This window comes from Rhinatrema bivittatum, chromosome 8 (genome assembly GCF_901001135.1).
Source record: "Rhinatrema bivittatum chromosome 8, aRhiBiv1.1, whole genome shotgun sequence".
NCBI lineage: Eukaryota > Metazoa > Chordata > Amphibia > Gymnophiona > Rhinatrematidae > Rhinatrema > Rhinatrema bivittatum.
Window position 1 is genome coordinate 218,314,104 of NC_042622.1, and position 24,667 is coordinate 218,338,770.

Here is a 24,667-nt window from a genome sequence, read left to right on the forward strand (position 1 = left end):
AGGTGGCAAATTAACAGGCCCTGGTAACCCGCGGGGGCTAAGATCCGGTGGGGACAGGGGGGGGGGGGGGGGAAGTCATCCCCTTCTTCCGACGAAACCGCATCGCAATCCGAGTCATTTAAAATGGCCACCGAATTTTCTAAAATGGCCGCCGCCCCCGGTATCGGCAGCGCGGACTGCCGAGATTTGGCAGACGCTGGCCGTGCCCCACGCCGCGGGGAAGGGGAGCTCCCGGCCGCGGCTGACCCCCGAGGAACCCTCACCCCCGGGAAGGCACCGGGAGCAAAGGCCCTCGCGGGAGAGCCGACGGCCCGGCTCCCCACATGCCGTACAAACAGTGCCTCGGGGCATGGTTTTTTTTTGGTTTTTTTTAACACCAAAAAACGGCGCGAGTAAGGGCTGGGTGACAAGCCACCCCTTCCGGAGACCACAGTGAGGAACGCAGGCAGTGGACACAATTACCTCGTTTTTAAATTTATTTATTTATTTTTAATAGCGCTGCCACCGGCAGCTAAAGTACCTCACAGACAAGTGGCTGGTGGAGCCTGCAGGGGGTGTAGCACACCCGACTAAACTTTCTTCTCCGAGGAATGAAACTTCTCAGGAGGCGGATAGGGAGAGTGACCGGCCCACCGATTAATCCTCCCCTCCTCTCACTGGGTAATACTGAAAGAAAAAAAAAAAACCCCGGGAAAAGGCTGTAGGGCAGTGCCCTGCCTGGCCTGCTATGGCTCCACTTATTATTACCAAATTAGGTACAAATCACTAATTGATCTAGTCACAGGATTTCTCCTCTATATTAAGTCAAACCTGATAGGGAAATCCCTTCACAATTCAATTTACAGGAGATCAGGACCGCAAGGTTATGCTCTCTCATCTGCTGGAGTCAGAGATATACTGGAGGATCGCAGGGGGCGCACCAGGGTATATCAGTGGTGCCTTTTCAGTTTCTCTCTGACTCCATCTGCTGGATGGGAGGCATAACCCAGCAGTCTGGACTGATCCTGGTACGTACAGGGAAAGATGTGATTTGAGACTCAGGAATGGTGAGAGATAGTACAGCTGAGCTTTGTTCCTTCAAATGGGAGACTCTCTCCAAGTTTATCCTCAAAGAGATTGTCACCCATGCATGGGATATCTGTTAGCCAAGCCATACGTCTGGCTGCTATAGCCAAAGCAGACGCTCTTGCTGAAGATTCAAAAGACTTGTAAATAGAGCGCAGTAAATGCCAGAGGCCTTCTTCCATATCTAAGAAAGATTGGTGGGGTGTTTTGTCCTCCGAAAGACAGTGGATGCAGTTTTTGGAGTGATTCAAAGAGGTACTGCATAGTGTAGAACTGATGCTATATTCTGTTCGTGAGCACAGAGGAGTGATAAATCTTCCCAAAGTCATCTAGGCATTTATTCTCTGCCCGGTGGCGTGTTTGAATGTAATTTATTATGCTTAGCTTTGGATAAGGCTGATTCTACCATGATAGATTGGTGGGGAAGTTGGGTAGACTTGTAAATTGATGAATTATGCATCTTGTATTTAATGTCAATTTTTCATGAAGTAGCTGATGTTGAGAAAGAAAATCTACTATTCAAAATCTGGAAAACTCCTAATACAGAATGAGGCGGAAGAGCAGTGGGCTCGGGAGGAGACAATTAATATTCTGAGCATTTCAGCTCTGGGGTCAGGTATCCTTCCTATTTCTACCTGGAGAAGACTGCCTACTTTCTCAATAAGTTTTGCATAGGTCAAGTCCTCCGGAGAATATGGTTCAGGTAGACTTTCCTGAGGATCAGATTGCATTCCTGTTGAAGAATTCAAAGAATTAACCGATTCTGGAGAACCAAGACTGATTAAGTTTGTGTATGTTCTTTGACCGGTTCCAAAAAGGTGCTACACTTGGAGGCGAGATAGGAGAACCCTCTGGAGAATGCTGTGGTGGTGATTTTTGTCATAGTAGATGCCACCAAAGTACCTTGTGGAGGAATATGTAATTTTTGCTGCAAGCAAAATGTCCTCAGGTGCTTTTCCCTTGTATTGAACTTGAGGAGGTATAATGGGCGAAGGGCAAATACATTTTGTTAATGGAATTTGCAAGGAAGGAGAGCGTCTCTTCTCTCTAAAGACCGATGAGAGATTGGCCAAAGAACTGTCACTAGGAGAACGGCCTGATAAAGATTCAGATGCAGAGAACCCTTCAATGTCTACATCAGAAGTTAAGGAGATTCTTGATGAGCTTCTAGATCTTCTGTTTTGCAGAAGCTGTATGATGTAACTTATGGCGATATTTGGCCGATGCACCTGCAGTCACCAGAGTGCAATGTATTTTTTGCACTATGCGCCCTAGGAGCATCGAGCATTGACCTATGCTCCATAGGTATGCTGTGTGATAGGCCGTGTGCCGTATGATGCATCTTCACAGTAATGCACCGTATAACTTGAATGCTTCGTTTGTGTGTTCTCATTTCGAAGCATCGTGTTTCCTTTAAGGATGCTGACAGTGCATGCTCCGAAGACATGCTCACTGGTACTTTGCACCGAAGTTCCTCTGCCGGATCCCCGGCTTTTGAACGAGGCCTTGAGGGTGTGCGAGACCCTGGCCTGGAACTTTTAGCGGGTCTTCCGAGTTCTGCTGGTCCCAGCGAGGACGCCCGCTTTGGATGGGCCTTACCAGACTTTGCCGGTCCCAGTGAAGAATGGATGGAGGATGGTGGGGCCTAAGTGCCCGTACAGAGCCTCTCCATCTTCGCGGTCTGGTGTTGCTGGGCCCGTGGAGACATCCTCCCGCAGTCCTGACAATTTCTTATCGTGGTCCGGGCCCAAACGGATGTAGCAATAATGTCCAGTGATGGCTTTGGAGCCATCTGGGATGAGAATTCTTGTGGAAAAACACGAAAATTCGGCGAAGAAAAAAATCCAGTCAGGCAAAACTTTGCTAGTAGAAAACCACGTGCAAATGGCTTGCAGAAAAAAAAAACTGAAGAGGTGAGGGAACCGCGCAGACGCAAAGTTGAAAACTCTGATCAGCTAGGGGAAACTCCGCCTACTCTGGATCATGACGCTTCCCAGACAGCATGGCTAATTCAGCCCTGCTATCGATGTGAAATAATCTAAGATCACCAGCACAAAAAAAAAAAAAAAAGGAATTGTTTTAAAATCCTCAGGTAAAGCCCACTGAACTTTTCAAATGTTACCACTTTAAACAAATGCATCTGAGACAATCTACTAGACAGGCACAAGATCACTCAAGGTGACCATAGTCCTTATCTAACTTAATAGCCAGGACCTCGACCTCTGCTTCCACGGAAGAATCCTCTGCCTCCGGAGGAGCCTCCTCTGTAGCCACGGTTCCGGTTATCTGAAGATTTGCCAGCTTGGTCAACTCTGATTTGGCGCCCATCAACCGTCTTTGGAAGGGGTGAGGGAGAACAAAAAAAGAAAAAGAAGTTACTTTAAAAGCTGCTAGGCTTATAACTTGAATAAGCATAGTGTAATCTCACCTATAAAGTTTTAATTCCTAGGGAAGTAAGTAGATCTTGGCATTGATCACACAATGAGATGCATTTCAAATGCTAGCGTAAAGGAAAATTGGTTCTTACCTGCTCATTTTCATTCCTGTAATACCACAGATCAATCTAAATAAGTGGGTTTATGCATCCCTACCAGCAGATGGAGGTAGAGAAGAAAATCTTGAGGTACTGCTACACAACCAAGTGTGCCACCTGCAGTCTCATTATTGACCTGTATCCAAGCCAAGATTAGAAACATTTCCCTCTCCCAGAGTGAGCTAGAAAACCCAGAGTTGGATTCCCTGAACTGGAAACCTACAGAACTCCAGCCCCAATAATTTAACACTTTTCTATACCGACCTTCATGGGCAAGCCATATCAGATCGGTTTACATCGAACAAGGGTAAATAACTGTAGTGACAACAAACTTAAAACAAAAGTGTGGAAGAGGCAAAGTTACATTGAACAAGGAAAATGGAACTTGGAAGCTTAATCAGCTGGAAAAATAGGTTATAGCATGCTGAAGTTTATAACTATAATACTATTAAGATAATGCTTAAGGCGCTTAGGAGAATCGGAGTCTATTGTCCAGGCAGGAGATAGGCTAAACATTCACTCATGTCCTTCAAGTCTAGAGTAAGGGCAGACTAATGAATGGCCGGGGGTTTAGAGAAGGCTTGACTGAAGAGCCATGTCTTGAGTTTTTTCCTAAAAGTTAGGAGGCAGGGTTCCAATCTGAGGTCTGCGGGGATGTTATTCCAGATATCTGGGCCTGCTATCGAGAAGGCTCGGTCTTTTGTCTAGGTAAGGCGTGTGGCATTGGTAGGGGGAAGTTGCAGTATTCCTAACTGCTTAACTCAAACCTGTTGCGATTGGCAAGGAAAAATGCAATATCTAGCGATAAGTACCAGTACAATCAATCTTTTGGCAGTAGCAATGGGGTGGGTCTCTGGACTGATTATGGTATTACAGGAACAAAAATTAGGTAAGAACCAAAATTTTCCTTTCCTGAACATACCCATATCAGTCCAGATAAGTGGGACGTACCAAAGCAGCCCTATACTGGGCAGGAACCCAAAAGACTACTTTTGGTTAAAGTGTTGAGTAGGTATCGTCCTGTGCTTGAACATTCAATTGGTAATGCTTGGTAAAAAAGTATGAAATAAGGACCACACTGCAGCCCTCCCAGAACTGACACTCCACCCAAAGGGTGCTTGCGCTCTAGTTGAATGAGCTTTAAGCGATGGTGCAACCCTTACAGATATAGGTCGAACAAATAGCCTCTTTGAACTAACTGGCCAAAGTAGCTTTCTCCCCTTTCTTTGCTCCACTGACCAGCATAGATGTCTGATCCAAAGAAAGTTGGTGATCTTCAAACATAGCAGGGCACGGCAAACATCTAGAAGTCAGATCTCTACCCTCTGCCTATTCAAGACCATTTTGGAAACCCTGGTAATGAGACTGATTCACATGGAAGGTAGAAACCACTTGGCAAAAAAACAAAAAAAAACTAACCCACAAAAACAGACCCCTTACACAAACTAAGTTGAGGTTCCAATGTGGAAACCTTTTCAGTCTGAGGTCTCACATGTTTCACCCCCTTGAGGAAATGGATGACATCAGGATGAGAGACCAACAGCTTGCACTGCTCCTTGCCAAAAGCCAAGCCACAAGACAAAAGTAATCCTTCCAATCCAAAATTATGGGACCTTGCTGCAGTAACCCCTGCAGATGAGGTTAGTCCACCTCCAGATGCAGCCACTCCAGCACCAGACCCTGGATGTACTTCTATGTGCTTTAGTAATCGCCCTATGAGGGGCCACGGAGGAAATATACAGAACGATCCGTCGGCCATGGGCACACTACAGCATCTAGACCTACTGCACTGACTTCCCTTCTGCGACTGAAGAATCTTGTCTTTCCATTGGCTTGTGTCGCCATGAGATCCAACTGAGGAACACCCAGTTTGGCACAAGTGTGACTCCAGGCTTCCGGGGGACGACTCCCTGGGATCCAGCTGTTGTCAGCTTAGGAAGTCTGCAATTCCCTCAAGGGGACACACTGGCCACACAAACAGAGGTTGAGCTTCCCAAGCCACCATGTGACTGTTCCTACTTGAACCATTTGACCTTGGACCAGGGGCAGAAACACTTCTAGGGCACTCTCCATTGCTCTCATCTCCAGATAATGGATGACTAGGCCCTCTCCAACACTGACCAGAGACCCTGGGCTGAATGACCCAGGCATACTGTTCCTCAGCCCTTGAGACTGGCGTCCATGTCACCACCACCCAATCCAGAACAGAGGGCCACTCTGTCCAAATTGCACCTCACCAGTCTGGACCTGGGTTCCTTCAGAAGGGGCACTGGGATAAAGTACTGCTCTGACATTGCATCCCACAAGAAGAATGCCCTCTGCAGTGGACACAGGTGAGCAAAGGCCCAATGTCAAGGCCATGGAACCCAGAACATGGGAATTGGGAGGCATAGAAGCTGGGTTACTTGCTCCTGCAACTTCACTCAGATGAGTCAATTATCCAGGTATAGGTGGATCAAAATCCCTTCTCTCCAAGGCTGCTGCTACCACCATCTTCCTGAAGGGAAGAGTGCTGCGGCCAGCCTGAAACTGGAAGTGTTGACCCAGCACCTTAAACTGCAGGAACCTCTGATGGTCCTTTTGAATGGGAATATGCAGATAAGCCTTGGTGAGATCCAAAGATGCCAGAGATTCCTTTGCAGTCTGCAGTTACCATGTGCAGCATCTCCATCTGAAAGTGAGGCACCCGTAAGACAGTGTTCACCATTTGCAGATCCAAGATGGGACAGAAGGTGCCCCTTTTTTGGAGCCACAAAGTAGATGGGAGTACTTTCCTTGCCTGCTCAGCAGCACCGGGATCATCATCTCCAAACTTCAACTTTTGCAGAGTCCCCTCCACAGCTTGTTTCAAGAAGAGCAGTGGGACTCCAGAGAGGTATCAGAGTGGCCGAGAAAATTCTAAGGCGTCGCTGTCTTACCACCTCCAGAACCCACCGGTCCAAGGTGATCTTGACCCACTCATAAAAATGGGACAACCTGCCCCCTACTACTTCCAGCAAGGAGTGGGCAATCCTGGCTTATTCCCTCTGGTCCCCTGACCAGAGCTGCCTCTAGAGGACCTGCCTGCCCCCCCCCGGACTGCTGATGATTGCATAGAACCTGAGGAGGAAGACCCTCCTCCCAGACTGAAACCTTGACTCACAAAAACAGGATGGAAAGATCTTATTGCCCTTGTCTTCCAATCTATTGCTTTTTGTTTCCCCCCCAAGGACTTAATCAGCTAGTCAAAATCCTCCCCAAAGAGCAGCTTCCCTATAAAGGGAAGACTGAATAACTGTGCCCTGGACCACATGTCCGCTGACCAATTGTGTAGCCACAGAAGCAGGCACACCGAGACCATGCTCCTAGCTGAAGTGTGCACCGATCATAAATCTGCTACATAAGCCAACCCTGCTTCCATCCATGCAGTCTGAGTGGGGGTTAGCACACAGGATGATGCCTGCTCCTGTGGCTTCTGAATCCAACAAAAGGAAGTGCTGCTAATTTTCGTTCCTGAAGTTCCATGGATCAGTCCAAACAAGTGGGTTTGGTTTATACATCCCTAGCAGCAGATAGAGGCAAAGAACAAAACTTTGAAGCACTGCTAAATAACCAAGAGTGCCACTTGCATTGTCCAAAAACACTTGAACCATGTGTCCCTGGACCAAAGGCAGGAACACCTCTAGGGCTCTGCACACTGCTCTTGTCTCCAGGCGATTCATCAACCAGAATGCCTCTACTGCTGACCAAAGAGCCTGGGCCAACTGACCCAGGCACACTGCCCCCCCCCCCCCCTTTAAGGCTGGCATCTGTGGTTACCACCACCTAGTTTGGAGCCTCCAAGTCCACTCCTTTTTCTCAGTTGGCCCTTGACAGCCACCATGAAAGACTGGACCTCTATTCTCGTAGCAGAGAACGGCAGATACTCCAACAGATTCCACCTGGCCTAAAGCACCTTTTTGCAAAGGACACGTGACCAAAAGCCCAGGGAACCAAACATAGAAACAGTAGAAGACGACCAAATGGCCCCATCCAGTCTGCCCAGCAAGCTTTCACACTTTTTTCTCCTCTCATACTTCTGTTACTCTTGGCATTTAGTAACCTTTTGGTTCTATTTCCCTTCCACCCCTGCCATTAATGTAGAGAGCAGTGCAGGAACTGCTTCTAAGTGAGGTATTTAAGCTTAATTGATTAGGGGTAGTAACCGCCGCAATAAGCAAGCTACTCCCACGCGTATTTGTCTACCCAGCCTGTGCAACGTGGGGGGGGGGGGGGGGGGGGGGGGGAGAAGATCTTCTGAATCAGAGTCTGTAGTATCTCCCCATGGATTATAGGATAGGTCACCAGCACCTCCAGGTTGATGTATAGGTCCCAATCCAGCCAGATGCAGAGATGGCACCGATAGAGGCATCTAAGATGGTGAAGGCATCGATAGCATCAGTGTTTTAGAGGGACGGTGAGCTGGTGCGGAATCCGATGGACCCAGGGTTGGTTCAGGCATCGGAGTCGGGCTTCGCAGGGGCCAGTGGCATTGCTGGAAGCAGCGAAGGAAGAGCACTGACTAATGAGTCCAGTCTATCCAGAAGTGGAGCCAGCATCATTGGATCAGGCACCGCTGGAGACTGGAAACCTTGTAAAGCTTGAAGCACTGCCTCTTGGACAATCCTGTCCAATTCCACCCGAGAAGCTGGCATAGGAGGTACAGTGGTCTGAGGTTGAGGATCTGATGGCGTAGCCGGAGGTTCCACCTGTGGAGGTCTGGATCACAGCACAGATATTGGTGGGGGGGAACGCCCTGAGAACAGACCGAGATGGGCCTCGTCTTCTCGGGACTTTTTGGTCAGTGGCTCTGTCGATGGCCTTCCGCGTCTGGCATCGGAAGAGACACTTTGCCGATACTGTCTGTTTCTCTCGATGGTCGGTCAGTTTTTCAGGCATCGAGGAACATCTTTGGGCCGGGGAAGAGGAAGCACTGTGGACATTTGCTGCTTAGGCTTCAGTGGTGGCGTCTGCAAAGCCAGAGGTCGGTCTGTGTCTCTCACACTCTCTATAATTGTGGCACTGGAGACTGCCGGTGTGCTGAAACAATAAACGCTGACACCTAGGTAACTGTGGGTGTTGTAACAAAGGTAAACAGAGGCTTACTTGTACAATCTTGAAATTGATAGAGGTTCTCTATTTCTGGAGCAGCTGTGGGTGGGATGCTGAGTCCATCTGTCTACACTAAGGAAAACAAAATTATCAGGTAAGTAATTTCTCCATTTCCTAGCATGTAGCCAGATGGACTCAGGACCAATGGGATGTATAAATGTTACTCCCCTACTGGGTGGGAGGCTGCCCATGGCCCACTTAGTGCTGCCCTTATGAAGGCTGTATCCTCCCTGGCCTGGACATCCAGGCGGTAGAACATGGAAGAGTTTAGGGAGGACCATGTCACCACCTGACAGGTCTCAGCTGGCAAAAGCAGCCCGATTTCAGCTCAGGAGACTGCCTAGGCCCTTGCAGAATGCGCCTTGACCTGCAGAAGTAGTTGACCTGCAGAAGTAGTAGTTTTCCTGCCTCTATGTAGGCAGCATTAATGACTTCTTTGATCCAGCGGGCAATGGCTGCCCACAATGTTGCTTCCCCTTGTTTCTTACCACTGTGAAGAATGAACAGGTGATCAGTTTTGCGCCAGGATTCTGATCTCTTGAGGTATCTGACTAGGATTCTGACAACATTCAGGTGGCGAAGGAGGCATGTCTTCTGAATCTGTGTTCATCTGGTGATGGTAAGGATATGGAACTGGGAAACCACTTTTGGAAGGAAGGATGGTACCATACACAGCTGTATGGTGGCTGGGGTGAACCTGAGGAACATTTAGACAGGATAATTCTGGAAGTTCGGAGATGTGCCGAGCTGAGCATATTGCTATCAAGAATGCAGTCTTTAAGGTCAAGAGGCATAGAGACAGGCTGCTTGTTGGTCTGACTCCCCTGCTAGGAAGTCAAGTACTAGGTTGAGGGTCCATAGAGGCACTGGCCATTTTAGAGGTGGCCAACTCCTTACAGGAAGCGAGATACATCAGGATGAGTTGATTGCACAGACGGCAGACCGTCTTCGCACCAGACTTCAAATACTCTCCAGATCTGTATGTAAGATGTGGAGAACTTGCGTGCTCGGAGCAGGGTGTCAATCATGGCTTTTGAGTAGCCACGCTTCTTTAGGTTAGTCCTCTCAAGAGGCGGTAGTCTGTGTCCTTGTGTCTAGAGATGGTAAGGAAATGGACTGATTCAAGTGAAACTAGAGACTTCCTTTGGCAAGAAGGAACAGTGTGAAGCTGCAATGTTCCTGGAGTCAACCAGAGGAATGACACCCAATATGACAACACCTGTAGTTCAGAAATGCACAGAGCATATCACCACCAAGAATATGGTCTTCAGGGTTAACAGATGTACGGACAGACTGTGCAGCTGTCGAAAGGAAGACCCTGCTAAAAAAGTTGAATACTAGTTTGAGATTCAATAGAGGGACCAGTCACAGTAAGGGTGGTCGGAGGTGTTTAACCCCTTTTAGGAAACAAGCCAAGACTGGATGTGCTGTCAGGCAGGCTCTGTTCACCTCTGAAACAGGAGAGCGCTGCTACCTGGACTGTCAAGGAGTTGAGGAACAACCCTTTGTTTGGGCCATCCTGTAAAAATTCCAGAACCATGGGGATTTTAGTCAGATACCTTACGTTCTTTGCACCAAGCCTTAAATGTTCTCCATATCTGCATGCATGCCAAGCACGTCGAAAACTTCAGCTCATAGAGCAAGATGGCAGTTCCTGCTACCTAAAATCCATGTTTCATCAGGTGAGCCCTCTCAAGGGCCAGACCATAAGAAAACAGAGGTGGGAATTTGTGAAGGATCAGACCTTGGAGCAGGTCCTTGTGTGGAGGGAGACATGGGGGGGGGGGCCTCTACACCAGAAGCCTCTGGTGTTAAATCTTGCAAATGACCTTGCCCAGCAGAGGCCATAGAGAGAAGTCATACAGTAAGTCTTCCTCTGGCCAAGTCTGGACAAGGGCATCAACCCCTTGGGAGTGCAGAGTTCTGTGATTGAAGAATCTGGAGACCTATGCATTTTGAGATGTGGCCAGCTGGTCGATGGATGGGAGGCTCCAATGATCTACCAGGAGCTGGTCAACACCACCCATTCTCCTGGAGCCAGACTCTTCCTGCTGAGAAAGTCTGCTCTGATGTTATCTTTTCCCACAATGTGGGAGGCAGAGATCCCCTGTAGATTTAACTCCACCCATTCCGTAAGGGGATCTATTTCCAGAGATACTTGGTGGCTGTTTGTTCCTCCCTGGCAGTTGATGTAGGCTATCGTTGAGTTGTCAGACATCATGCACACTGCCTGGCCCTGGAGTCTGTGGCTGAATTGCAGACATGCTAATCTGTCAACTTGGGCTTCCAGGTGATTTGTGTTCCAGTACACCTGGGTTGTCAATTCCTGACAGTGACCTCCCCACCCTTGGAGGCTCGTATCTGTTTTGAGGACTAGCCAGTTCAACAGGACAGGCTTACACCCTTGCTTATGTGAACATCCTGTAGCCACCACTGGAGCCAAACCATACTTCCATCTATAGGTGGAGGTGAATAGAGTAGTCTTGAAACAGTAGATTCTAACATGTCAGCAGGGAGTATTATAGTGGCAGTATGTGCTCTCTCCCACAGTACTACCTCGGGGGTTGACACTAGACTGAGGACCTGAGATAGTGCCCCAGGGTGTGGAACTGTTTGTCAACTAATGCACTTGGCACAACTTCCTTATCCTCAAGGATGGGAAGACAACTATCCTGCTTGGTGTCGAACCAGACTCCCAGATACTAAGGACTAGGAGGGCTTGAGGTTGGTTTTGTCCAGGTTTATAACCCAACCAAGTTCCTGAAGCAGGGATATGACCCTGCTGGTCACCTGGAGGCTCTCTTCCAATGACTTCACCTGGATCAGCCAGTTGTCCCTTCTTTCCTCAGTGCCACCACAATTTTGGAGAATGTTCTGGGGCAGTGGACAGGCTGAAGGGCAATGCTTGGAACAGATAGATGACTGCCTACTACCACCAAGCATAGGAAACACTGTTGATCTGGTCAGATTGGAATATGAAGATAGGCCTCCAAGAGGACCAGGGAGGTCTCCTGGTAATACTGCCATTATGACAAGAGCAAAGAGTTTCCATGCAGAAATGAATTATCCACAGACTACAACTGACGCTCTTGAGGTCCAGGATGGGGTGATGGTATGATGAAAGAGAATATCCCATATTTTCCTGAGGTATAGGTACTAGAATTATAGCCTTCAAATTGAGAAGCCTTATCAAGGTAGATTCCACTGCCAGTGGCAAGTGACATCATGAACCTGTCCCAAGGAATGCTGCAAATTCCAGAGCATATCCTTCTCATATGATATCCAGTACCCAACTGTCCGACCCATTGCTGATAGAAGAGGGATAGTCACCCCCTATCTTCTTGTCCTGTGGATGGATCAGTGAAACTTCATTGGGAAGTTCAGGCCAAACATGAGCCCAAACCAATCCCTCTTTTTGGGCATTGCGACCTCTTATCTTCCAGTAGCCGAGGCACTAGAGATTCACCCCACTTACTGGCTAACTTTACCAATTTGCTTCTGAATAAGATGGATACCTTAAAGGGCATCTTTGTGAGGTTTGCCTTAGAGGTCGCATCCGCTGACCAATATCGCAGCCATAGTCACCTGGCCACCCCCACTAAGGTCACTCCTCTGGCAGAGGTACGAACTAGGTCAGAGCTTGCATCTGCTAGGAAGGCCACAGTGTGCTCCATTGCCTCTCTGTAATGAACCTGAGTTATCTGCCTCTCAAGAGAAACAGACACAAGCAAACCACCAGGAAGCAATCTGTAGTGTCACTGTTGTCACAGAGGCTTGCTTAATGATGCACTCCATCTGCCTATCGTGCATGTCCTTCAAGGCCACTCCTCCCTCCACAGAGGGTTGTTCACTTCAAAATGCCACAGACCAGAGCATCCACTTTCAGGAAACTCAAGTGTTCTGGTAGCATGGTCCAGAGCCTCCAATGCCAAAGGAAAATTAGTTTACCTGAGTTTTCATTCCTGTAGTACCACGGATCAGTCCAGACACCTGGGTTTTGCCCCCGCACCAGCAGATGGAGACAGAGCAAGATTTTGATTGGCTGAGAGAGAGCCAGATATATATATATATCCCATGGCCAAGTTCAAACCCCCAACTGGAACAAAACTCCCAGAACCATAATGGAACAAAAAAACCATGAGCGGACTGTTACTTCAGAAGATATACACAGACAACCAGACAGAAGAAACCAAGGGCGGGTCCCTGGACTGATCCATGGTACTACAGGAACCAGACACCTGGGAAGTACCAGAGCTAACTTAGGGTGGGGCCCAGAAAGTCCCGTTCGAAGAACTCCCTCACCAAAAGCACCCGAAGCTGTAGCCTGAACATCCAAACGATAATGCCTCGCAAAAGTATGCAACGATTTCCAAGTAGCTGCCCGACAAATTTCCTGAGGCGACACTTGTGAGGATTCCGCCCAAGAGGTGGCCTGAGACCGCGTCAAAATGAGCCCGAATACCCACAGGAGATTTTCCCCCTAGTAAGTATGCTGTGCCAATGGCTTCCTTGAGCCGAGCGATCGTAGTCTTGGAGGCCGCACTACACCTCTTGCGACCCGTACACAAAACAAATGGTCAGAAATGCGAAAGGGATTCGTAACCTCAAGATACCGCAGTAAGGCCCTGCGAGCATCCAGTTTACGTAAATCTCGCGCCCCTTCCGGAAGAGAGGGAAGCTCTACAGACTGATTCAAGTGAACAGACGAGACTATCTTAGGCAAAAAGGAAGGGACTGTCCGTAGAGAGACCCCGGAATCAGATACACAAGAAAGGCTCCTGACAGGACAAAGCTTGCAATTCCGAAACTTGCCGAGCTGAAGTGATCGCGATAAGGAACACCACTTTTAAAGCAAGATCCTTTAGCATCGCCCGCTTAAGAGGTTCAAAGGGCGATAAACAAGGCTGAAAGCACCCAAATGAGGTTCCAGGATGGACAAGGGTGGCGTACGGGAGGACGTAAAAGCTTAGCCCCTTGAAGAAAATGCGCGATATCAGGATGTAGAGCCAAAGACACTCCTTGAACCTTTCCTCTAAGACAACCGAGCGCTGCCACCTGGACTCTAAGTACTACAAGAAAGTCCTTTCAAGAGACCCGCCTGAAGGAAAGCTAGGATATGAGAAACCGCAGCCGTCATAGGATCCACCCCGTGATCTCTACACCAGTCCTCAAACCCTGACCAGACCCGCAAATAGGCCAAGGACGTAGACTGCTTCCTAGACTAACAGCATGGCTATAACCGCATCCGAATATCCTTTGGCCATCAAGCGTCACCTCTCAAAAGCCATGCCGTGAGACAAAGATTGATCCACCGCCTCCAAACAAACGGGGCCCTGACGGAGCAGAGCCGGAAAGTCTCGAAATCAAATGGGCAGCTCGACCACCAACAGAAAGAGATCCGCAAACCACGGCCGCCGAGGCCAGTCCGGTGCTATCAGGATCACGTTTGTGGGATGCAGTTCTACACGTCGAAGTACCTTGCTGATCAGAGGCCACGGAGGGAACATGTACAGTAGGATGTCTGTGGGCCATGGCAGAACCAATGCATCCACGCCTTCGGCCCCTCTTTCTCTGACTGCTGTAAAATCGCGGAGCCTTTGTATTCTGAAAAGTGGCCATCAGATCCATGTGAGGCGTGCCCCACCTGCTGCAGATGAGTTGGAAAGCTTCCTCCACTAGCTCCCATTCCCCGGGATCTAGGTGATGTCGACTGAGGAAGTCTGCCTGAATATTGTCTACCCCAGCGATGTGAGAAGCTGCAATGCTGCTGAGATTCTTTTCTGCCCAGCACATCAAGGATCATGCTTCCGTCGCCACCAGCTGACTCCGTGTCCCGCCCTGGCAATTGATGTACGCTACTGTGGTTGCATTGTCAGACAACACTGACTGCCTTCCCTTGAATCAATGGAAAAAAGGTGTGAAGCGCCAAAGCTACTGCCCTGGTCTCTAAGCGATTTATGGACCACTGAGACTGCCCCCGGGACCACCTGCCCTGCACCGAATGTCCAAGACAGACCGCTCTCCCCAGCCGGAAAGACTGGCATCCGTGGACCCCCAATGCGGCCACTTCAAAAATGCGCTTGAGCAACACCTCCAACTTCCGATCCTGAAGGTCCTTCAGCACTGTACCTCCAGTCACTGGGATTGTGGTGTGCTTGGCGACCGCTGTGACTGCCGAATCCACCTTGGGAACCTTAAGGTCGAGTGTCTCCACCGGAAGAGGATACAATTTTTCCATAGCTCTAGTGACCCGCAAGGAGGCCTCCAGAGCTTCCCACTCCCGGGACACAATCTGCGACAGCTTCGGATGAAAAGGAAATGTCTGCAGTGGATCACGAAGCCCTGCTAGAACAGCATCCCCCGTGGAGACCTGTGACAGCGGAAGCTCCAGCTCCTGGAGCACATGCAAAATTAGATGGTCCAGTTCCTCCTTACGGAACAGTGGATCATCCCCCTCCACCAGAGATACCACATCCCTTTTTCATCCAATGACAACGGGTCCGGCGAAAATGGATCCCCCGGGTCCGGCAGAACCGGTATCCTAGCCGATCCTGTAACCCCGGAGCCCCTCGGGGCCTTAGCTGGGGTGGGAGACTGGAGCTCCCAATCCGATTCTGCTTCCAGGAAAGCCTTATGCATCAAAATAAACTTGGATGAAAAGGACTGCTGCCGCTTTAAGGCCCCCCTGCAGCCTTTTCTGTAGGAGGCGGCCCTGCAGGCAAATCGCGCGGCCTGTGAGGCGGGGATAATGGAGGAGGATCCTCTCCCTCCTCCCGAGTCAGCTGCATCGAAGGCAGACAAAATAGCCACCACTCCCGTGCTAATTGGGAGCGAGCCCAGCCTCTGCCTATCTGCCTCGTGGTCCCCCTGCGGCACAAAACGGGCACCCCCGCGGCAAAACGCCACTCTGCGAAGGCCCCTTGCCCCCGGGGATGCACCGGGAGCAGAAGCCTTCGCGAGAGAGCCGGAGCCCCGGCTCCCCGCAGGAGCTGCATGCTGTCCCTCAAGGCATTGCTGGCAGCCGGGTGGAGATCTCCACCCCCTCCAGAGGCCCAGGAGTCAAGGCAGGTGTGGCTGAGGTAAGAAAAACAGCTCCAATTCAACTACGCTAGAAATTTAAAAAGTTGCCTTTTACTTTTTTTTTTGTTAAATCTCAGCCCGCGGGGACTGGCACAGGGGGGGGGGGGGGGGGGGGGGCCCAGAGGAATGAGACGTCAGAGAGGGGGAGAGTGACCGGCCCACCGATAAATCCTCCCCCTCTGCTCACCGGGCCAAGGAAACTCCGGGAAAACAATCAGGCAGGACACAGCCCTGCCGAGCCTGCCCACAGATGGCTGCAAAAAAAAAAAAAAAACACACAACTTTTTTTTTTTTTTTTTAAATGATCCAGTCACAAGAGCAAAACTCTTCAAATTTATGGAGGGATATTCCCCTCTTTCTCTCTTTTTTTCAAACCTGGAGGGGCAAGGCCCCAAGTATACCCAGATCAGGACCGCAGGTTATGTCTCATCTGCTGGAGTCAGAGAAAATACTGAGGGATCGCAGGTGGCGCCCCGGGTTATATGGGTGGTGCTTTTCAGTTTTATCTGACTCCATCTGCTGGAAGGGAGACATAACCCAGCAGTCTGGACTGATCCTGGTACATACAGGGAACTGCAGTTTTGAAATCAGCATGCCTATTTAAGTCTAACAGCTGAAAAATCAAAAACAGGAATTGTGTTAAAAATTGTTCCCCAGTGTAAGCTACATGAATTCCATACATCTTGACAGATGGGGAAAAGTGCAACAGGAGTGGAGAAGACAAGTCAGGTTCTGCACTCCTTAGACAGTGGGCAAGCTCAACTGTGTGCTATCACCCACCTTGGAGCTGCTGTCCTGTACAAATAAGAGGGTCATGTTAGCTCTGGAAATAAGAGCACCAAGAAACCGTGGTAACTTTTCTGCATTGAGGAGGGGCAGGGGCCTGGCTAGTATTAACAGCTTGCTGATCAGAGGAGAAACTATTGGTCTATCACTCCTCCCTGCCCTCAAAGGATTTACCGAACCCACCCAACTCACCTTTCCATTCATGGCATTTATAGCATCCTTGGCATCCTCTGGATTCTCAAAGGTGACAAAACCAAATCCTCGAGACCTCTGAGTCTCTCGGTCCTTGACCACAATAACTGAAAGGAAAAACAAACACTGTTTTTGGGCATCTCCCCAAATCCTCCCACATGTATAATTAAGTTACAATAAGCCTGGAAAATCCCAAGTACTGATCAAGGATCAACAGAATACTCCTGGGGGAATTCTACACTACTGCAGAACTTGCACAGAATTGCCAAATTCACTGTAAGAGAGAGTGTCCCCTTCCTCATACATATCCAATTCTGCACAGAAAATAGAGGAGACCCCGGCATGCCGCGTATAGAGCGTGTCCCGTGGCACATGCTCCATTCGCGACAAAGGCCTGGCGAGCTGTTCGTGACACATGGGGGCCTTCCCTTTTTGCTGTGAAAAGCACACCAGGCCTTCATCTTTGCTGCGAATGGAGCACATCCTGTGGCATGCCGGTGAGAGGGGAGGGTAAGACAGCTTGGTTGGTAAGGGGGGGATGCTTGAGTGTGGGAGCCTATGAGGAGATTGTGAAGGAGTATGCATGTGCGTGATTGGGAGCTCGTGTGTATGAAAGGAAAATTTGTTCTTAACTGCTAATTTTCATTCCTGTAATACCACAGATCAGTCCAGACAAGTGGATTTTATTCATCCCTACCAGCAGATGAAGGTAGAGAACAAAAAACTTTTGGCACTGCCACATATGCAAGAGTGCCACCTGCAGTCCCTCGGTATTAATTGATACCCAAGCCAAGATAAAAATAAAGAGCGAATGAGGCTCCCAATATGGATACCCCTGACCACCTAGATAACCATGCAGAAAATGCTAAACCTAGAAATTGAAGCAAAAAAATATGGCAAATCTGCTTTGCAAATATAGTAGACCAAGCAGTCTTTCAGCAGAGATCCTCAGGGTGAGCCTCTGGACTGATCTGTGGAATTACAGGAACGAAAATTAACAAGTAAGAATCAATTTTCAATTTTCCTTTCCTGAACATACCCAGATCAGTCCCGACAAGCAGGATGTACCAAAGCCCTCTTTCAGGTTCCTGCCCAGTGTAAGACCTGCTTGAAGAACACTCTCTCCCCAAAGGGGGCCACCTCCAGGGCCGGTACATACAAACTGTAATGCTTGGTAAAAGTGTGCAATGAAGACCACACCATGGCTCTACAGATCTCTTGGGGAGACACCAGCTGACAGCCCCTGAGCTCAAGTCTAATGTGCTCTAAGACCTACTGGAACTACTCTTCCTTTTGATACTTAAGCTGCAGAAATAATCTTTCAACCAACGAGACAAAAACCTTAGATGCCTTTCACCCCTTTTTTTGCTCCCCCGAAAAGGATGAACAAATGATCAGAATGACAAAAAAAAAGTGTTAGTGACTTTCAAGTAATGTAATACCATCATCTCATATCCAAAAGGTGAAGTTCTCATCCCATCGAGGGATCCCAAGCCCAATCCAGAAACCTGGGCAACTCCACTGATTGGTTTACAATAAAAACTGACACCACCTTAGGAAGAAACGAAGGTTCTGAACGCAAGTACACCATATCAGATGATATCCGGAGAAACGGATCATGGCAAGAAAGCGCCTGGAATTCCAAAATCCTTCTAGCTGAACAGATTGCTACCAAAAAACAACAAGTCTTCAGAGTCAGGATCTTCAAAGTTACCAGATTCAGAGGCTTGAACCGCTCCTCGCAAAGGACCTGTAGCACGAGATTAAGATTCCATTCCGGACAAATGCAATGTAGAGGTGGATAGAGATGTTTGACTCCTCGTAGAAAATGCTCATCTGGATGGGTTGCCAAGGCCTTCCCCTGGACTCTCCCTTTGAGACAACCCAAAGCAGAAACCTGGACCTGAAGGAAAAGAAAATTCCTTACCTGCTAATTTTTGTTCCTGTAGTACCATGGATCAGTCCAGTCCCCCGTCCAGCAGATGGAGTCAGAACAAAAAGCTCAGGGGGGGGGGTCCTATAACCACCTCCCTTGCTTCAATCCTCAGTAACTAGACTAGCAAAGCCGAGAAGAGACGGAGGAATCAAGGAACAAAAACGCTCTCAAGGTAACGTTAGAAAAATTCATAACTGCAGAAACCCAAACCCCAATGGGAACTTGCAAAACAGAACTGTAAGAACAAACAGACCCTGGATCACTAGGGAGCTCAGAGGAGAATCGGAAACAGACGAGCAGAGGCGAACCCCAAACGCAAACAGGGGAGGGCGTCTGGACTGATCCATTGTACTACAGGAACGAAAATTAGCAGGTAAGGAGTAATTTTCCCTGTATGTACCAGGATCAGTCCAGACGGTGGGATGTACCAAAGCTTCCCTACTATGGGTGAGCCGTAGACAGCCCTGCTCGAATGATTATCCCCGAAGGACCCAAAAAACTGGAGCCCATATATCCAAAGCTGTAGTGTCTTGAAAAGGTATGGCGCGACTTCCATGTGGCTGCCCTGCAGATTTCGTGCGAGGACACAGACGTACTCTCCGCCCAGGACGTAGCTTGAGAACGAAGAGAGCCCAGTGGCGGGTGCCTTCTGGCACCTAGATATGCGGAGGAGGTCGCCCCCTTCAGCCAACGGGCGATAGTGGCCTTTGAAGGGGGGGGGGGGGGGCGGGAGCGCCGTGAAATGAAGGATCTGCTCACGCAGCGCTTGTGCCTGCTCTGGCCACAAGAACACCTTGCCCTCCTTTGTGTTGAAGTGTGTGCCCAGAAAGTTCAAAGACTGGGATGGAGTAAGGTTGCTCTTGCCCTAGTTAATCCAACCCAGAGACCGAAGCAGTTGTACCACCAGGTCCACCTCCTGATGACCCTGGGTCAGATTTTGCCCAAATGAGCCAGTCGTCCAGGTAAGGATGCACCAGGATCCCCTCCTGGCATAGCGCTGCCACTACCACCATGATCTTTGTAAAGATGCGTGGAGCCGTTGCCAAGCCGAATAGAAGGGCTCTGAATTGAAAATGTTGCCCCAGGATCTTGAAGCGAAGATAGCATTGACAAGCCTGATTGATCGGGATATGAAGGTAGGCCTCCATGAGATCCAAGGAAGCGAGAAATTCCCCTTGATGTACCGCAGCCAGCACCGAGCGAAGGGTTTCCATGCGAAAACGTGGGACCCGGAGAGACCTGTTGACTGTCTTGAGATCCAGGATGGGCCGGAAAGTACCTTCCTTTTTGGGCACCACGAAATAGATGGACTATGTCCTCGACCCAACTGAGGTGGAGACTGGCACTATTGCCCCCAATGAGAGTAGGCGATCGAGGGTCTGACGAACGGCCCTTTGCTTGTGAAGAGATCCGTATGGGGAGAAAAGAAACCTGTCCCTGTGCGCGTGGACAAAATCCAATACACATAGCCATGTTTTAGAATATCCAGGACCCACTGACCTGACGTGATTCGGACCCACTCTTTGTAGAAGAGAGTAATCTGGCCCCCTACTCGAGGAGTCAGCTTGTGGGTCGGCCTGGCATCATTGAGCTGATTGAGGAGGTGCCCGGACCCTGGCCCTCCTTGCCAGGCCTGTGCCCTCGAAAGGACCAGGTCCAGGTATGCGAACGAGACGATGGAGCCCGGGGTGGCTGCTGCTGCCTTGCAGACAGACTGGCGCTGATTCCGGGACCGGTTCCTGGAAGAACTGAATGATCTCGTGGAACGAGGCCTATCCTCTGGGAGTCTATAAACCGCATTCTTGAGGGACTTTATGATTTGATCCAGATCTTCCCAGAAGAGAAACTTGCCCTTGAAGGGCAGTGACCCCAGCCGGGTCTTAGACAAGGCATGCGCCGACCAGTTCCGGAGCCACAGAAGACTGGCTGAGACCGCTGCCACCATTGAGCGAGCCAGGACCCGGAGGAGGTCATATAGGGTGTCTGCCCCATAGGCCACCACGGCCTTCAATTTATCCACCTGTTGAACCCAATGCAGCCCCGCTCTCTGCGGGAAGGAACTACAGATGGCTGCCCACATCCCAAGTGCTGAAATCTTGACTCTTAAGATATCCCTCCAACTTCCTGTCCTGTAGGTCCTTAGCGCCATGCCGCCTGTGACCGGGATGGGGGTATGCTTCGTGACTGCCAAGACGGCAGAATCCATGGCTGGGACCTTGAGCAATTCAAGGAACTCCTCCGGGGGAGGATAGAGCTTCTCTACTTGATCCCTTTGAGAAACAGACCAAAGAGGCCTAGAAAAAACCTAAGCCCCTGTGCTGGGGACTGCTAGTCCCCTGCTCATATCTGCTGGAGTCAGAAGATACTGAGGATTGAGGCAAGGGAGGTGAGGTTATATAGGACCTCCCCCTGATTTTTGTTCTTACTCCATCTGCTGGATGGGGGACATAACCCACCGTCTGGACTGATCCTGGTACGTACAGGGAACTATGGGCTAATCCTTTGGATAAATCCGCCCGCAAAAAAGAAAATATGGGACACCAACAACTGAAGAGGGTCTAGTGCCTGTTGCCCACACTAGGTCTCCAACACCTTCCATACCCTGGAATAGGCTAAAGAGGTAGCAGGGCATCTTGCTTGGAGCAGCATGGTAATTATTGGTTCCGAATACCTCCTCACAAAAGCCAGGCTGTGAGACAAAAGCAATCCTCCCGATCGGAAATATAGGACCCTGATGCAGGAGATCTGGTAAATGTGTCAGGCATAGTGGTCCATCCACTGCCAGCCGCACAAGATCTGCAAACCATGGACGGTGAGGCCATTCCGGAGCCACCAGAATCACTGACCCCCGTGTGGCCCTCTACATGCCTGAGTACCTTTGCTATCAGTAGCCTTTGAGAAAAGATGTATAGGAGGATTCCAGTCAGCCATGGACATACAAGGGCATCGAGCCCCACCGTCCTCTGGTGGCTGAAGAACCTTTGCGTCTTGGTATTGAGACTCTTTGCCATGAGATTGAACAGGGGGGTTCCTCACAGTTCCCAGAGAAGCTCCCAGGCCCTCAGAGAATTCCCATAATCTGCCTGATGTTGTTGACTCCTGCGACATGGGAGGTGGCGATTCCTTCGAGATGAAGCTCTGCCCACTCGAACAGCAGCTGAGCCTCCTGTGCTACCATGGAACTCTGTTCCCCCTGGCAGTTGATGTAAGCCACCGTGGTCAAATTGTCCAAGAAAACTCGCACCATCCGATCACAGACCAAGGGTAGAAACTGCTCCAGAGCTCGGCACACTGCTCGTCTCCAGGCATGTTATGGTTTTGAGGCATTTGAGTGGATTCTTGGATACTGTGGAAGATGACCATGCCCATGGGGAGGAGCCCCGAGGGGAGCCACAGTACTGGGCTAGACTCAGGATGCACAGTTTTGTCTTTTATTACACAGCTGATGTATACCACCAGAGGTGGCAGTAGTGAGGTGATCCAGAGGTAGCAGTCCAGGGACTCTCGGCAGATGGAACCCATCTCACCAAGATAAAGGGATATCCAAGTGTAGGTTTCCAAGCACGGCAGAGCTGTAGATGATACACTGAGAATTAGATTACTCACTAGATGGTAGCTGTAAGGTTGACGATTCCACCAGGCACAAGCAGATGGTTACAGGCACCAAGGCAGGGAGAGCAGGCCCTTGAGGATCGAGTACCTGATCCCAGTAAGGCACCTAAAAGAAAGCAAAGGGCCCCCGAGGAGTGGGTATCCAGGTTAGAGAATACCTTGAAGGGCAGAGAGCTTCCAGCGGCAGCACGGAAGCGGCAGAGGAGCTTAGACCAGACAAGTCCAATCCTTACGATCCAAGTCCTTGCTAACTCAATGAGCTAGCAAACAAGGGAAGACTTAATAACCGGATGACATGACATCACTCAAGGGGGGACACCCCAGAGGTTCCCGCCATGACATGGATAAAGACATGGGTGGCATGCATGCATGCACCCTAGGAGGCCCTTAGGAGAAACATGGCATGAGGCTTTGCCATAGCTGTTCCAGGGACGCTGGAGAATGCAGCTTGCAGACGTGGCAGTAGCCATCTTCCCAAGGCTAGTGGGGAGAGAAGAGAAAAAGGTGAGGCACAAGGGTCGAAGCCATCTGAGACAGACTGATGCAACAAGGCGATTGATGGACCATGTCTGTTCTGACAAAGGCCCTGAGCAGACCTGCCCAGACAAACTATCCCCCCCGCCCCGAAGACTTGCATCTGTGGTGACCACCACCCACTCCGGGCCCTCGAGAGGCATCCCCTTCGCCAGATTGTTCCGCATCATCCACCAGGCCAGACTGGCCCACCCCATCAGAGCCAGGGGCAGGAAATATTGTTGCAACAGAGGATTCCAATGGGACAAGGCTCTCTGCAGAGGCCTCAAATGGGCAAACGCCCAGGACCTGTAAGTAATCCCAGATCTTCGGCACTTATGCTATCTGCCCCTGAATTTTGTTCACCCTGTGTGTAAGAAACACTCTGCTCCGCTGGGTGTCGAAATAGGCTCCCAAGTATTCAAGGGAATGGGAGGAGGACCAGATGGCTCTTCTGCACATTGATAACCCAGCCTAGAGATTCCAGGAGTGACCGAACTCTGTCCATGGACCGCATACATTCCTCTAGTGACTTCGCCCGTATCAGCCAATTGTCCAAGTACGGGAGCACCAGCAATCCCTGTCACAGTGCCGCCGCCACTACCACCATCACCTTTGTAAAGGTCCGCAGGGCAGTGGCCAACCCAAAAGACAGCGCTTAAAACTGATAGTGCTGTCCCAGAACCATGAATCTGAGAAACTTCTGGTGCTCTTGATGGATGGAGCTATGCAGATAAGCCTCACCGAGATCCAGAGATGCCAAAAACTCTCCTCCCCGTACTACTGCAATTACGGTGCACAACGTCTCCATCTGAAAACGTTGTACCTTCAAACTCTGGTTGACTTTCTTCGGGTCTAGGATAGGTCAGAACGAGCCTACCTTCTTGGGTACCTATATCTGCCTTGTCCCTGTTCGGACAGTGGTACCGGTACAAATGCCTCCAGACTTAACCGCTGAAGCGTTTCCTGGACCGCTGCCCACTTACTTCAGGAAAGACAACGCAACTCCAGAAAGACAGACCACAGTGGGTGAGAAAATTCTAAGGCATAGCAGTTTCTCACCATGCTCAACACCTACCGGTCAGAAGTGATCTTGGTCCACTCCCCGTAGAACCGGGCCAGCCTGCCCCCAATTACCAGAGACGAGGAGTGGACCTGCCAGATCTCATTCAGGCCGATTCAGTAAAGTCCGTGGGAATCCTGTGCACGCAATACAGTATTCAAATGAGGCCCGGCAGTAGAAACGGGCAAAAGGAGTGGTGGCTGTCAGCGGGTTTGACAGCCGACGCTCAATTTTGCCAGCATCAGTTCTTGAGCCTGCTGACAGCCATGGGCTCAGAAACTGGATGCCAGAAAATTGAGCATCTGGTTTTTGACCTGACAGCCGCCGGCTTCAAATTTCTCTTTTTTTTTTAAACTTTTTTTTACTCTTTTGGGACCTCTAACTTAATAGCGCCATATTAAGTCTGAGGGTGCACAGAAAAGCAGTTTAACTGCTTTTCTGTGCACTTTCCCAGTGCCGGAAGAAATTAGCGCCTACCTTTGGGTAGGCGCTAATTTCTGAAAGTAAAATGTGCAGCTTGACTGTACATTTTACTTTCTGAATCACGTGCTATTAGGTTCGGCGGGTTGGACACATGTTTTCCGCCCCTTACTGAATAAGGGGTAAGGGAAAACGCACATCCAATGACATGTTAAGTGCGCTCCAGAGCACACTGTACTGTATCGGCCTGATTGTGAGGACTTATTGCCAGATGACCTTCCAGCCCCTCGAAAGGACTGTTTTCAATGTGAGGACTGTCTTGGGGCAGAGGGCCTCA

General features: G+C 49.7%; 1 protein-coding gene across 4 annotated transcripts in view; it reads right to left on the bottom strand.

Annotated features, from left to right (window-relative positions):
- Positions 1-24,667, bottom strand: part of LOC115097442 (cold-inducible RNA-binding protein-like) — a 43,914-nt gene that overhangs the window by 16,711 nt on the left and 2,536 nt on the right. For 2 of the 4 annotated variants that reach the window (XM_029613253.1, XM_029613252.1), the window contains exons 3-4: positions 16,787-16,893; positions 3,280-3,400 (exon numbers count right to left, since the gene is read on the bottom strand). In XM_029613253.1, coding sequence (XP_029469113.1) covers positions 3,280-3,400; positions 16,787-16,893 — 228 coding nt within the window. The remainder of the gene's footprint in view (positions 1-3,279; positions 3,401-16,786; positions 16,894-24,667) is intronic. The other 2 variants (XM_029613256.1, XM_029613255.1) reach the window with 1 other exon arrangement.